General features: G+C 56.8%; 1 protein-coding gene across 1 annotated transcript in view; it reads right to left on the bottom strand.

The window, feature by feature from the left end:
- The window catches only part of LOC119090345 (FH1/FH2 domain-containing protein 3-like), a 53,856-nt gene that overhangs the window by 11,250 nt on the left and 30,450 nt on the right, over positions 1-12,156 (bottom strand). Inside the window, 9 exon segments of the mRNA XM_037213138.1 lie at positions 180-184; positions 550-739; positions 1,137-1,293; positions 2,902-3,026; positions 3,276-3,543; positions 3,545-4,032; positions 4,409-4,629; positions 7,124-7,377; positions 9,532-9,654. Coding sequence (XP_037069033.1) covers positions 180-184; positions 550-739; positions 1,137-1,293; positions 2,902-3,026; positions 3,276-3,543; positions 3,545-4,032; positions 4,409-4,629; positions 7,124-7,377; positions 9,532-9,654 — 1,831 coding nt within the window.

The raw sequence follows: 12,156 nt of genomic DNA, 5'->3' as shown, positions 1-12,156 counted from the left end.
CCCGTGCCTATGACCTCAGAGTTATCTAATTAGCATGCCGCGCAGTTTGATGAAGTCCAGATTTTGTTAGTCCGAAAGCCTGCTTATATAACAGGCTCGATAAGAATGCAGCGAGAAACGGGCCGCAACACGGGGAAGGGACTGGTGAGCCGACTGCCATCTAGCGGTCGGCTTTGAACCTCGGCTTCAGGCACAAACGTTGCTACTTGCATCTCGCTAAAACACGCACGCACACATCATCCAAAAACGTCTGAATACACACCACTCCGTGTTGTTATCCGACACCACCAGGCTATACACAAGCGCACGATGTAGTTCCATACCCACTGGACCATGCATCAGCCAGCGACCAACATCCTACAATTCCACCGACGTACACTGTCCCATCCCGACGATCCACACCCTCCCATCCCACCGATCTATGCTCTCCCATCCCACTGATCCACACTCTCCCATCCCACCGATCCACACTCTCCCATCCCACCGACCCGCACGCTCCCACCTCAACGACCCACACCCTCCCATTCCACCGACCCATACAACCACAACCACCAACCTTTTCCATGTTGTCGTAGTCGAGCTTGAACACCCACAGCTTGAGGCGGGCGGCGATCTCCGAGATGGAGCCGAGAGTGAGCAGGAAGTTCTCTGCCGAGCCCAGCGGTAGCTCCGGGTTGGACACCTGGGCTTCGCTGATGCGGCTCACCTCTTCGTCAGACGGCAGCAGCGACAGCAGCTTCTGCAGACGGCAGCGCCGTTAGCAGACTATGCAGAGGGTCGGAGTGAGAAAACTTTGCGGGCAGCATTAGCGCTGCGGCTTCCATGAGGCAAGCAGTCAACACCGTCTGCGGACGGGAGAGACTCATCTTTGCAGACTTTTTGCGGCGATAGATTGAGCAAGAAATGATCTCTCACTTAAATTGTCCAATGGATGCTACCAAGTCCACCGATATCTGCGAACCCGCCAAATCCGGCTACTGTTCAAGAATACGTTTATCCAGTGAGTAGTCGTTTACAGACCACCGCGTCCTCCATACTCCCATTTTCGCGCACGGCAGCGAACATATTCCATGTGCTAAAAGACACTGGCAGATTGGATCTCGGAAATTATTCAGGCCGCTGACTCGGCTCCTTGCCTCGATGCCCTCCTTGTTGATGATGGTAGCGTCCATCTTCAGGATGGCAGTTTTGATGGTCCGCGGCGGCGGCAGCTTGGTCATGCAGATGTTGATGGCGTTGGACCGCTTGTGGTCCAGCACTACGATCTCCTTGGTGCCCTTCGGTCTCCTGCTGCTTCTGTTAACGCGGCCAACGTACACTTAGCTGCACTATGCTATCAGCGGTTTGTTGATGGGACAATGTGGCAAATGTAGCCCCTTGTCAGGCTCACAGTGCTTGGTGTGAAAATGGTTCACAGCTTAGTACACATCAGGTCGATTTGGTTTCTGAGATATGCAAACTATGCCACAGAGGACTCAGCGGGCGGCGAGACAGCAGAAGTGAATTAAACTAACTGCCGATGAGAGCATGTTGTCAAGCAAACCCGAACGAACTACTTGCGACTGGCAATACAATACATATGTCAGCGCAGTCAGTCCTAGTCATACACAGAACAGCGGCCGGCAAGCCCTTGTGTTGGTGCCTTTCACGGCAGTCCATCCGAGGCCGACCGTACACAGTTAGTGAACGACATTCAAACACATGGGCGCTTGTCGGCAAAGGGACGACAAAATGTATCGGGGTAGGAAGCGCACATGTGCGCACACGTATGGGCATTTTTATATATATATATATATATATATATATATATATATATATCGGCAATGCTAGCTATTTACCTATCACGTGCATCAATCATTAACATGTCACGGACCCCGTGCGATGGCGAAAACAAAATATAAAATATGCCTGTGAAGATTTAACGAATGGAATATTTTTCACCAGTGTCTTTAGATGGAGTTGTTTGTGAAAATTGGACATTATATAAACCAAAATATATCACATGACGCAAAGGCTGCATCAGACAATGCTGATCACTTTCAACACAGCAGGATCACAGACAAATACCAAATAAACGGAAACTCAACGAGAAGAGTTGGAAAACGCATCAAAGGAGTTCGAGGCCCTGATGCAGTAACACGGCTTAATCAAACACCGTCTAAAGATAACAGGGGCTGACTGTATATTTCAGCACCCCGCGTACAGTGCCGCGTAGTGAAGTATTCAGTAAAAACCCGCTGATCCTCACGGAGTACCTAGCACATATCAGTCACGAGTAAATGCGCACACACAAAGATCAGAGAGACACAGTATGGCAGGCAACGTTCGACAGGTCTTACCTCCTGAGAAGCCGGAACGGAGGTGGACGACAGACAGAGAGAGATGAGGGAAAAAGAAGCATTAGTACGGCATTCACGGGACCAACAAGGCATAGACGAGGCGCGCCGGTAACTAGTGACAAACTGCGAGGACACTGGCGACCAGCTAGTCACGGTCAACTACCACCTGCGGGCGCCCACAGCCGCCAGGCCAGCGTTAGAGTCCCTACAGAGCTGTCATCTGCAGCCCAGGCGGCCGGCGAGTCAGCGCAGTCCCAGGCCTCCGACTCCGACTCCGGGCATGTCCCATCGCGAGTTACCCCACAGATGGCCGCGTTGCGATGCATTCATGAGAAGCCGCTCCGCTCACCCGGGTTAAGTCCGCGTTACCGACGGATCGCTACTCAAATCTAAGCCCGAAGCATTGCGCCGTCCCACGAAGTGCGCCGGTGCCCGCTCCACCATTAGTGCGCCCTAGGCGGCGCCGGCACTCTACCCGCGTTGCGGCGGCCCGGGTTAGGCGTGGCCCGGTCTCGGCCGGCGCCGCGCGCCGCGCGCCGCTCGCCGCGCCGCACCGGCGCGCACCTTCACCACCAGGTCCTTGGCACGCGACTCGAACAGGTGCTCCAGCTGCTGGGTGTCGACGGCCACCTGCGGAATCTCGTCCCAGATGGTGGTCTGGTTCGCCGGCACGAAGTCGTCGCGCACCTAGACAGTGCAGGACCGTAGATGTAAAGGTTAGAAAATTGAGGCACATGATTACAGTGTCATTTAGGTCTCGAAGGTTGAAGTAACGCTTAAAATTAGGACGGATGTGAGTCTATAAAAAAGGTCCATTGTGATAAAATGTGTCATGTAACAAAGAGCGCTCGACGACCATGGTGGACAAGTGGCACTCGATTGCCAGGATGTCCACGACACACCCACCAAGTTTCAAGAGACCTAGAATGTGCTCACCTCCCTCCAGAACAGCTTGACCGTCTTCTTGGTCTTGGCTGGCCGGGCGGAGCTGTGGCCGTTGGTCCTGTTGCGGTAGAAGGACGACTGGCTGCACGCCTCGGTGGTGCTCGCCGTCAGCCGGGAGATGGGCCCCGGCGGCGGCGGCGGAGGCGGCATGCCGGGCAGCCGCGGCGGCGGCGGCGGTGGTGGCATCCCCGGAAGTTGCGGCGGCGGCGGCGGCACGCCAGGCGGCGGTGGCGGACCGCCGTTCATCGACAGCGACAAGCACCGGCAGGTCGGCGTCGTCGCGCTCGTTCAGGTCGGAGAAGTCGAGGTCGGCGAGTACCAGCGGCCGCTCGAGGCTGCGGATCAGCTGCTCCCAGTGCAGGTCGTTCTCCGACTTCTTGGGCGCCTCCTGCACCTGCCGCACCGCCTCCGGACTCTTGAGGTCGTGCTTGCTCTTGGAGCGTGACAGCTCCTCCTTGGCCTTGGAGATGATGCCGCTGGAGTCACCGATGCGACCGGGCCTCTGCTCATCGGCCGGCGAGAGCGGACTCGGCTGGCTCAGCAGCTTCTGGCGTAGGTCACGCACGCTGTCCGGCTTCAGGTCAAGATCCAGGTCGGCCCGCCGCTGCTCGGCCGGCCCGTCCTCCGCCACCGGCTCCGGCTCCGGTGTCGCCTCCTCCGCCGCCTTCTGGTACATCATGCCCAGCACCCAGGGCTTCTTCAGGACGCCCGACTCAGAGCGCAGCAGCGGGCCCGGCGCCAGCTCCGGCTGCACCGGCAGATGCCATGTTAGGCGGCAGTGCAACTGGCAGGAGCCGATGCATGCTTCAATGCAAGTGTCAGCTGTTAAAGACATTGGAAATCCTTGTCGGAGTAAGACCCTATACAAACTCTTTATATTTCCTAGGTTACAATGAGCTGACCAGAACGTGATTCTCGTGCGAACTGCGGTCAGTCCGGTGTGCCCTGATTGTGCCACCACTGCCTGCATCCCATAAGCACCCTTCTACACTTCTTCTACAGTCCTTCTACACTAGCACACTTCTACACCTCTCCCTTGTATCGTGTGAGTGCCGAGTCACAGCTACCTGGCCATGTCATCAACGTCATCCCATCCCCTCGCCCTATCACATCGTCACCCTCACCTGTATGCCGTGCGAGCTGGACTCCCGCGAGAGCGGCGCCGAGCCGGGCACCTCCAGCCGGCTCATCTGGGTGTTCTTCCAGTTTTGCTGGTCGGTGCGCCGGGCCTCCTCCTTCTCCGGCGAGCTCGAGCCGCGCTCCTCCTGCTCGCGGATGAAGCTGCGCTGCCGCTCCTGACGTTCCCGGCGCCGCCGCAGTCCGGGCGTCACGCCCATCTCCGAGACTGGCCACAGAGACGCCGGCACGTGGGAGGAGGCGGGCGGCTGGCGAGCGTCGCCACCAGGGCACAGGCTGGGGCTTCTGGAGGGCGGAGGTACGCTGGAAAAGGGTGGGATGGGGACAAGGATGAGCACCGGCGCGACGCCAGTGGGGGTCACAGGATTCAAAGGCCAACTGTCCAAGTTCTGGGATGGAGCACTGGGGTTGGAGCCACACATTTTCCTATCACAGATCGACCATCGAGAATCCCAAGACGAACGCCAGGCTTCGAGCGAGACGCGCGCCGGAAGTGGTCATCGCCAGGTTGCCGAGCGATCCTTGAAAGGGCTATTGAGCTATGTACTTTGCTTTCGAGTAGTTTTGCCTGAGCTGTTAGCGCTGATGTAGGCTGCTGAGGAAGTCCGGAGCGACGCATACTTTATATCTAAAACCCACATCAGCTACTATAAAGCCGTGATGACCTACATCATGTCCTGGCGTATGCGACCTTTAAGCTGATCGAACCGACTTCACGGCTGTCGATCTGGTCAGCTCATGGTCAATATCTCTGGCAAGAAAAACAAACTGAGGATGCTGCTGAGAGCTGAATAGTTACAAAGAATGTGTTAAACGAGCTGGCTGATCGTAAAACCAGCTAGTAGTCTTCGGACGGGCTGCTGCGTGCCGTCCACCCTTGTAAGACCCAGCCGATGCGCAAACGAAAACACCTGGGTTTGACAGCCGCCGAGTGCCCCAGCCATGAGACAAGCAATTGTTATGTACTCTCAATCGTACGTGGGTCATAAACATACCTCAAATCTTTCACGTTATTTGTACACAAACTTAGTTTTGACGTATTCTTACAGTTCGCGGCATAGCTGTTCTGCCCAGAAAACTTTTCAAGTTTGGAAAGGCAAGCTGTCTGATTCCAGACAGGTCACACCCGGCCACTCATCTGTACATTACCCGTCAGCCGACGACACTTAAAGCTCCAAAAATAAGCAAATCATGCAGACTCACATAAACGTGTCACGTGCGCTGCCATTTCAATACAAATGGTAAATGATACGGTATGAAACGCGTTTCGGAGCATGGAAAAAGTCAGTAGAATAGAAAAAGCCTCATGCTCATAGCACGGAATCAAAATTGTGACTATTCGTTTGGTATGTATGAGCAGCATTGACTTAATTGAAGGTATTTAATCGGGTGCATGAAGGAACTTTTTCATTTTTGCACGCAGGACTGTTTTTGTTCTTTGGGCTTCATCGAGCTTGATACCACTAAAGAACCAAGTGCGACATATATCTATCGTTAATTTTGCTTTCTATTCCACTGCCAATCCTAAATGTGAATAGCGTCGCATGGACAGCAAAGACGCTTTCGACAAAGAAGAGGAGGAGCGAGCTCCGGGTTTCCCAGAGGTTGAGAGCCTCTGGGCGCCACCCGCCGAGCAGTGGCGGCGCCGTGTGGCAGCCATGCCGAGCCTGCTGCTCTGTGACGAGCACCGAGCCTGCTGCTATGTGACGAGCGCCGAGCCTGCTGCGCTGTGACGAGCGCTGAGCTCAGTCAACAGCCCCGCCCCCGCCGCTGGCGCACGCACAGCGCCAGCGCTGTCCGGCGTGACACGCAGCCGGCCCCTGCGGCGCCACGCAACCGCCCTCTGCTGAGAGGATACGTCGCAACAGAAAATAAACCTGGACGTCGCCACCCAGCTAACCGGGCTGCGGCACAATGTCGCGTTGTCCCCATCCTCGACCCTGCTCGGTGTGAGCGGGCGGTGGCCGAGAGATTATAAACCCGCAGCTCATAGATGACTATAAATGGCTTCAGCATGATCTCTGCATTTCACAGTTTGGCCGCACACAAAGTGAACTAGGCCAGGTTTTTATGCAACGATGGCAGTCAACAAGAAAGCTGACGTCAACGGAATGCTCCAGTGAGCTCCTCTGACGTCCGCAAAAAGAGCTCTTCGCTCTTTTGAGGCCCGCACGAAACTCCCATCACACAAATCAAGTAGGAGCTGGGTAATGCCAGCGTGCTGAAAGCGAATTCAAAGGAAGCGCCATTTGCCGGTGCGAACACTTTTGTGGCGGGAAACTACGCTAACCGGAAGTTGTCTCCAAATGGATGTTAAACTGAAGAGCAATCGAATCATAGAGGCAAAAAAGCCTTGGGCCTCAAATTTGTCGCTGTTGTGACCTGGGAGATCATACTCTGACACATTTTATCTTATTCTTTTCTGATTCTGCTATGAGATCTCCCAACTCACATTTCATCAAATGGTTTTTACAGAAGCATAGATAGAGCATTACCGATACCAACGTGGCAGCATGACAGAAAAGTGACATCGATCCCACTTCCATCAATCCATTTGAGGGGGTCAAAATAAGCTACCATAACCCCTTCACATCCCCGCACATGCATTTTCGCAGCTGAGCCCGATGGGACATGGCTTGGGCACGGATACCTGCCGCAAGAGCACGCTGTCTGCGTCACCAGGCCCGCGCCCCCGGACTCACAGTTGACCGGGTCCTGCTGAGATCCGGTAAGGCCGTTGATCTCGACGCCGGCGGCCGGCGCGTTGCGGCTGAAGACCCTCCTCCGTTCGCTGACGGACCAGCTCTCGCCCACCGGCCGGTAGAAGCTGAACGAGGGCTCGTGCTCCTCCGGCGAGCTGGGCGAGTCGGGCGAGGTCCGGCGCGTGGAGAAGCGCATCGAGCGCCTCCGCTCGTCGGACTCGGCCGGCGGCGATCTGCGGCTGCGGGGCAGCGTCCTGCGCCATACGCGCACCGGTCAAGCGGGTCAGGGTCACGCGAAGTACTCAGCCAGATGGGTACAGACACAACCGCGGACAGAAAAGGGTCAGGTGCGGGCAGCGGCCAGCGGCACACACACACCGAACATGGATGAGGGCCTCACCCTGCGCAGAGGGAAGATAAGCCGGGATCTCCCGCTGCGCAGAACGGGCACGGGTGAGGGTCTCGCACTGGCCGACCCCGCCCGCCCCCCCCCCCCCCCCCGCACGGCTGCGGCCCTGCTGAGCGCCTGCGGGCCTGCCTGACGACCGGACGGCCGGTCTTGGTGCGCGGATGCGACGAACCGATGCCGTCCTTGTGATTCGGTAGGGCCGCCGAGACGCAGCGATGGGAAGCCGCTTGCCTGTGAGGACAGCGCTGTGCGTGCGGGCGAGGACGTCAATGTGGGCTGACCCCGCGCTGGCCGCGCATCACCTGCGAGGGACACCTTCCCGGAAGTGTGCGTGGGGTGCATTCCACCACTGGAGTGAGAGCTCCGTCCCGATTTTGACGTCTGGGAATCTGACGTTGACGTTGACATGACGTTGACGTGACGTTGTGTCACCCATCTCTGACGCTGCATCGGAGGGTGTTTTGTCATGGTATCCCGCGCACAGAGTTGTGATAATCGTCTCTGCATTGTTTCTGTCGTCAGACATGCTGATGTGGCTCATCTTATGTGTTTTCAGGTAACGCGAATTTATGAGGTAGACCAGCGGTGTGAACTAGGTAGATGAGCTCAATGCGAGAACGAGGTATGCAAGAACGCAATTGTAACATTACATTAGTTGTAATATTACAACTGTGTCGGTAGTGCCAGATAAGTAGGGTATCAACACAGCTTTGTGTGATTATTGCAGGTTTCTGTTGCATAATGTCATTGCGACTTCACACGCTCGTAATCGTGTAGCAATGCTGTATGGTTCACACTAACATGAAGGTATATCCCTTGGTGGTCCAAGCGGCATGATGGCGATTGTTCTGCAACGCCCTCCTCTGAGGTTGTTGGCAATGCGCGCCTGATACAGTTCTTGTTCTGTGTTATGCCCCATAGGACATTGTGATATCACAGGCTTCTTCACAGCTTCAGAGCAAAAGACAATGATTCGCGCTCGAACTCACTCGGGATTTAATTAAGCTGGGCCAGGCATGGCTAGATCTGGGCCAAGCTCAGGTTGGGCCAGGCATGATTAGATTTGGGCCAAGCTTAAGCTGGGCCAGACACGGCTGAGATGTATCCACGTGCCGTGAGGTGCACTGCAGTGCCTTAAAACACCGTACGTAATTGAGGTAATTGATGACCGGTCAGGTCATTATTTTGACGGGAGAAATGTAATCGGTTAGACCAGGCATGACTTACTCCCGGCACGATTCGTCAGTCAATATTGCGGCGAAGCCGACGGCCCCAGCCGGCGTAATCAATAGTTGCACGAAGTCAGGAGGGTCACAAGCTCCCACCTGGGGCCGGGAAAGTCACGGCCATGCATATCAGTGAGGGTTCATGGAGAGACGCCAGCTGTGGATTGTGGTCAGCGAGATCAAGGCGGCGGCGCCGCGGTAGCGCAGCGTGGCGCTCTTGAAAAGGCCACGCAGCCGTGACAATGTTGTCGCGCCGACCCGCTGTACGTGGGAGCACGCAGGAGCAGATGACTCAGGACACGGTTATGTATGAGCAAGCCCAGCTCGTTCAGCAGCGGAGGAACGTGTCCCGGGCGATACATCCCGACCAGCGAAATGGCGGGAGATTTGGCGTGCATCAGGGCCACGCGCAGTGACATAGTGGTGTTCGAAGTCTCATCAGGTTCCGCACATCACGCCTCCCCTCACACGACGTCACCATCTGCTGGCGTGCTGGAGCCGTCTTCACCTCAAACTAGTGTCTGCAGGTACGCTGGAGCCGTCCTCACCTGATACCAGTGTCCGCGGGTATGCTAGATCGTCCTCGCCTCATACCAGTGTCCGCGGATTTGCTGGGGCCGTCCTCACCTCAAACTAGCGTCCGCAGGTATGCTGGAGCCGTCCTCACCTCATTCTAGTGTCCGCAGGTATGCTGGACCGTCCTCTCCTCATACTAGTATCCACGCCGTCCTCACCTCATGCTAGCGCCCGCAGGTATGCTGGTCCGTACTCACCTCATACTAGCGTCCGCGGGTATGCTGGAGCCGTCCGACTCGCCGTCCTCCCGTTTGAGCACGGCCTCGTAGATCTGCAGCTGCTGGGCCAGCTCTGGCTCAGTGTCAGCCCTCGCCAGGTACCTGCCGCACAGCCAAACACCTCAGACACCCGGCCGGCGCGGGGTGCCCCCCCCCCCCCCCCCCCTCCCACCCACGGCTGACACGGCCTTATTGAACCAGTCCGTTGTTTTTGCGAGGAAAGAGACGTAGTACGAGTTCTGCAACGTGAGTCAATGCAACGTGGAATGGAAAATACATCACGCAGACACGGCGCGCTGCAGGAGCGGCAGCGGTCGTTAGCGGCACATGGGGGTGGAGGGCGGGAGGGGATGAAGGTCAGCATTGAGACCGGAATGGTCTCGAGCACAATATTGACCACTGTTAAGTTTGCACTGACGCCCACATGGTGACCGACCTGGGGTCACAAATGGGAAGGTGACGGACTTTCAGCCGGCGCGTCGATAAGTAGGTGATTCAAAGCAGTGGCAATGGCACTCGTAACTCGCAAACTACAGAGGTATCGAGCGGTGCCGGCATTGTAGCCCCACGCCGTATCGTCTCACCACACGCCACCCGGCTGATAGCTCTTGTACTGTACATCAGAAAACATTTTACAAACAGGAAAAACTTGTTTTTCATTCACGGTCTTTTATCAACCGCCATGTGTGAACGAAAACGGTTCAGGCGCAGCCTAAGGGGGCCTCGAAACCGCACTCTTTTCATTTTTCTATCGGTGGCTCCTGACAGGGTAAACACAATATCAGCGCGGTGCGTTTGAAATGAGCTCCGTTTTCTGTCCCTCTCCCTTAAGAAAATTTCTGGCTGCACCTCTGCACATGAGCAACACATGTGGGCGTAGCAGCGTACTAGCGTGTACTAGCGTGTACGCGTCTCTGGGTAACGTGTCAGACCAGTACTGAGCGCTGACTCTCCAGTGCATATTGCATCATGTCCATGCCTAGCCAAGCAGAAGCAGCTTGTTAAATGTTTTCGGATGTTGTCACCCTACATTGCAGCCTCATTTGAACCTGCCACAGAATCAACTCTCATTCCAAAAATTGCACAAAAATGACTCCTTCGTGCGGTGGAGCATGCACTTTTTATTTTGAACGACGTACAGCACCCTTGTCTATGATAGGAATGGACCTGGAACAGAATGACTTATAGGAGTCCCTCCACGAACAATGATATATTTACATAAGCCGTTAGGTTTTTAAAGATCTCAATGCCGGACCTTAGACAAGCACGCCCACTGTGCAAAGGCCTTGTCCCATTTGGATGACAGCTCTCTTGCTTTTTAACGGTGATACTTAAGCTAGCTTGTCAGGTCTGCACATGCAATGTTTCGGAGTTTTGTTAGATGGCGCATCACTTCCCCGCAAGGACGCACTGCTTCTCAGTGATGACGCAAATATACCACACAACTCGCACTACGGGCTGATATTTATCCAACGAGCAGAAATTGCAAGCTCCAGTTTCCACCGCAGTGCACCGCGGCGCACGCAAAAGTGGACGAGCTGTGGAGGAGCACGGGCGGCAGCAGCAGCAGCCTCAGCAGTCTTACTTGCGCGATATGAACAGCTGGACGGTGGAGACGTGCGCCATACCGATACCGGTGTCTCCGCCCACGCTCTGCTCGGCTTGGCTCGGCTCAGCTCAGATCAGCTCAGGTCAGCTCAGCTCAGCTCAGCTCAGCTCCCGACACAGCTCCCCGTCCCGCGCCCAGCTCAGCTCCCGGCGCAGCTCCCCGACACGCGCCCTTCCCGCCCGCCGACGCGACAGACACGACGCGCGCCCACCACCGCCGCGCTCCGGCCGGCGAATCGCCGCTCCCAATCGCGCCCATGAATGGCCCACAGGCGGCGCGAGGAGCGACACTGGAATCGCGAACCCGCGGCCGCACTGCGCCGGCGACGTTGACGGCCGCTGGAATCGGCCGACGGCGACCGCCGGAATCGGACGAGAATGGTCCACCGGGGTTGCCCAAGTCAGACCTTCCCGATCGCGTCACGCGCTAGCCTGCGCCGGTGGGGTGGGGTTGGGGGGGGGGGGCGTACCCCGGGCGTGCCGCCCTGCTGAACGCGCCGCTGCGCCGACGCCGATTGAAATGTCGCGTCGACAATGGCCGGCGCGGTGCGTGCGGCGTATTCGGCGCGCTGCAGGTCGTCAATGGCCGACGCCGCGAACAAAGGCGTCCGGCGGCTGTTGTGTCGGCCGGCGGCCCGGGACCGATCAAAACACACGGCCGGCCGGGAAGTCGCGCCAGAGCCTGCCGATGGATCATCGGCTGGACGCACCTCGTCAGCACCGGCTGGCGGTCGATACTGACGGGTCCGTGGCACTGGGTGACGAGGCACTGGTCAGCCAGTGACAGGTTGACGAGTCGCACGGGCTGGAGGAAACCACGGCGACCGGACAACGCCAGCTAAAGGATGGCTGACGAGTCGCATCGGCTGACGAGTCGCACAGGCTGACGAGTGACGCACGTCATTGGCCAGTGTCACTCGTCAGAGCTGACGGGTGGCACAACTCATCGGCCGGTGCCAGGCGTCACACATAACGGGCGACGCGCGTCATCGGCCA

Source organism: Pollicipes pollicipes, unplaced genomic scaffold (assembly GCF_011947565.3).
Source record: "Pollicipes pollicipes isolate AB1234 unplaced genomic scaffold, Ppol_2.1 Scaffold_3087;HRSCAF=3621_pilon_pilon_pilon, whole genome shotgun sequence".
NCBI lineage: Eukaryota > Metazoa > Arthropoda > Thecostraca > Pollicipedomorpha > Pollicipedidae > Pollicipes > Pollicipes pollicipes.
Note: the sequence above shows the minus strand (reverse complement) of the source record. Positions and strands in the feature narration are given on the sequence as shown.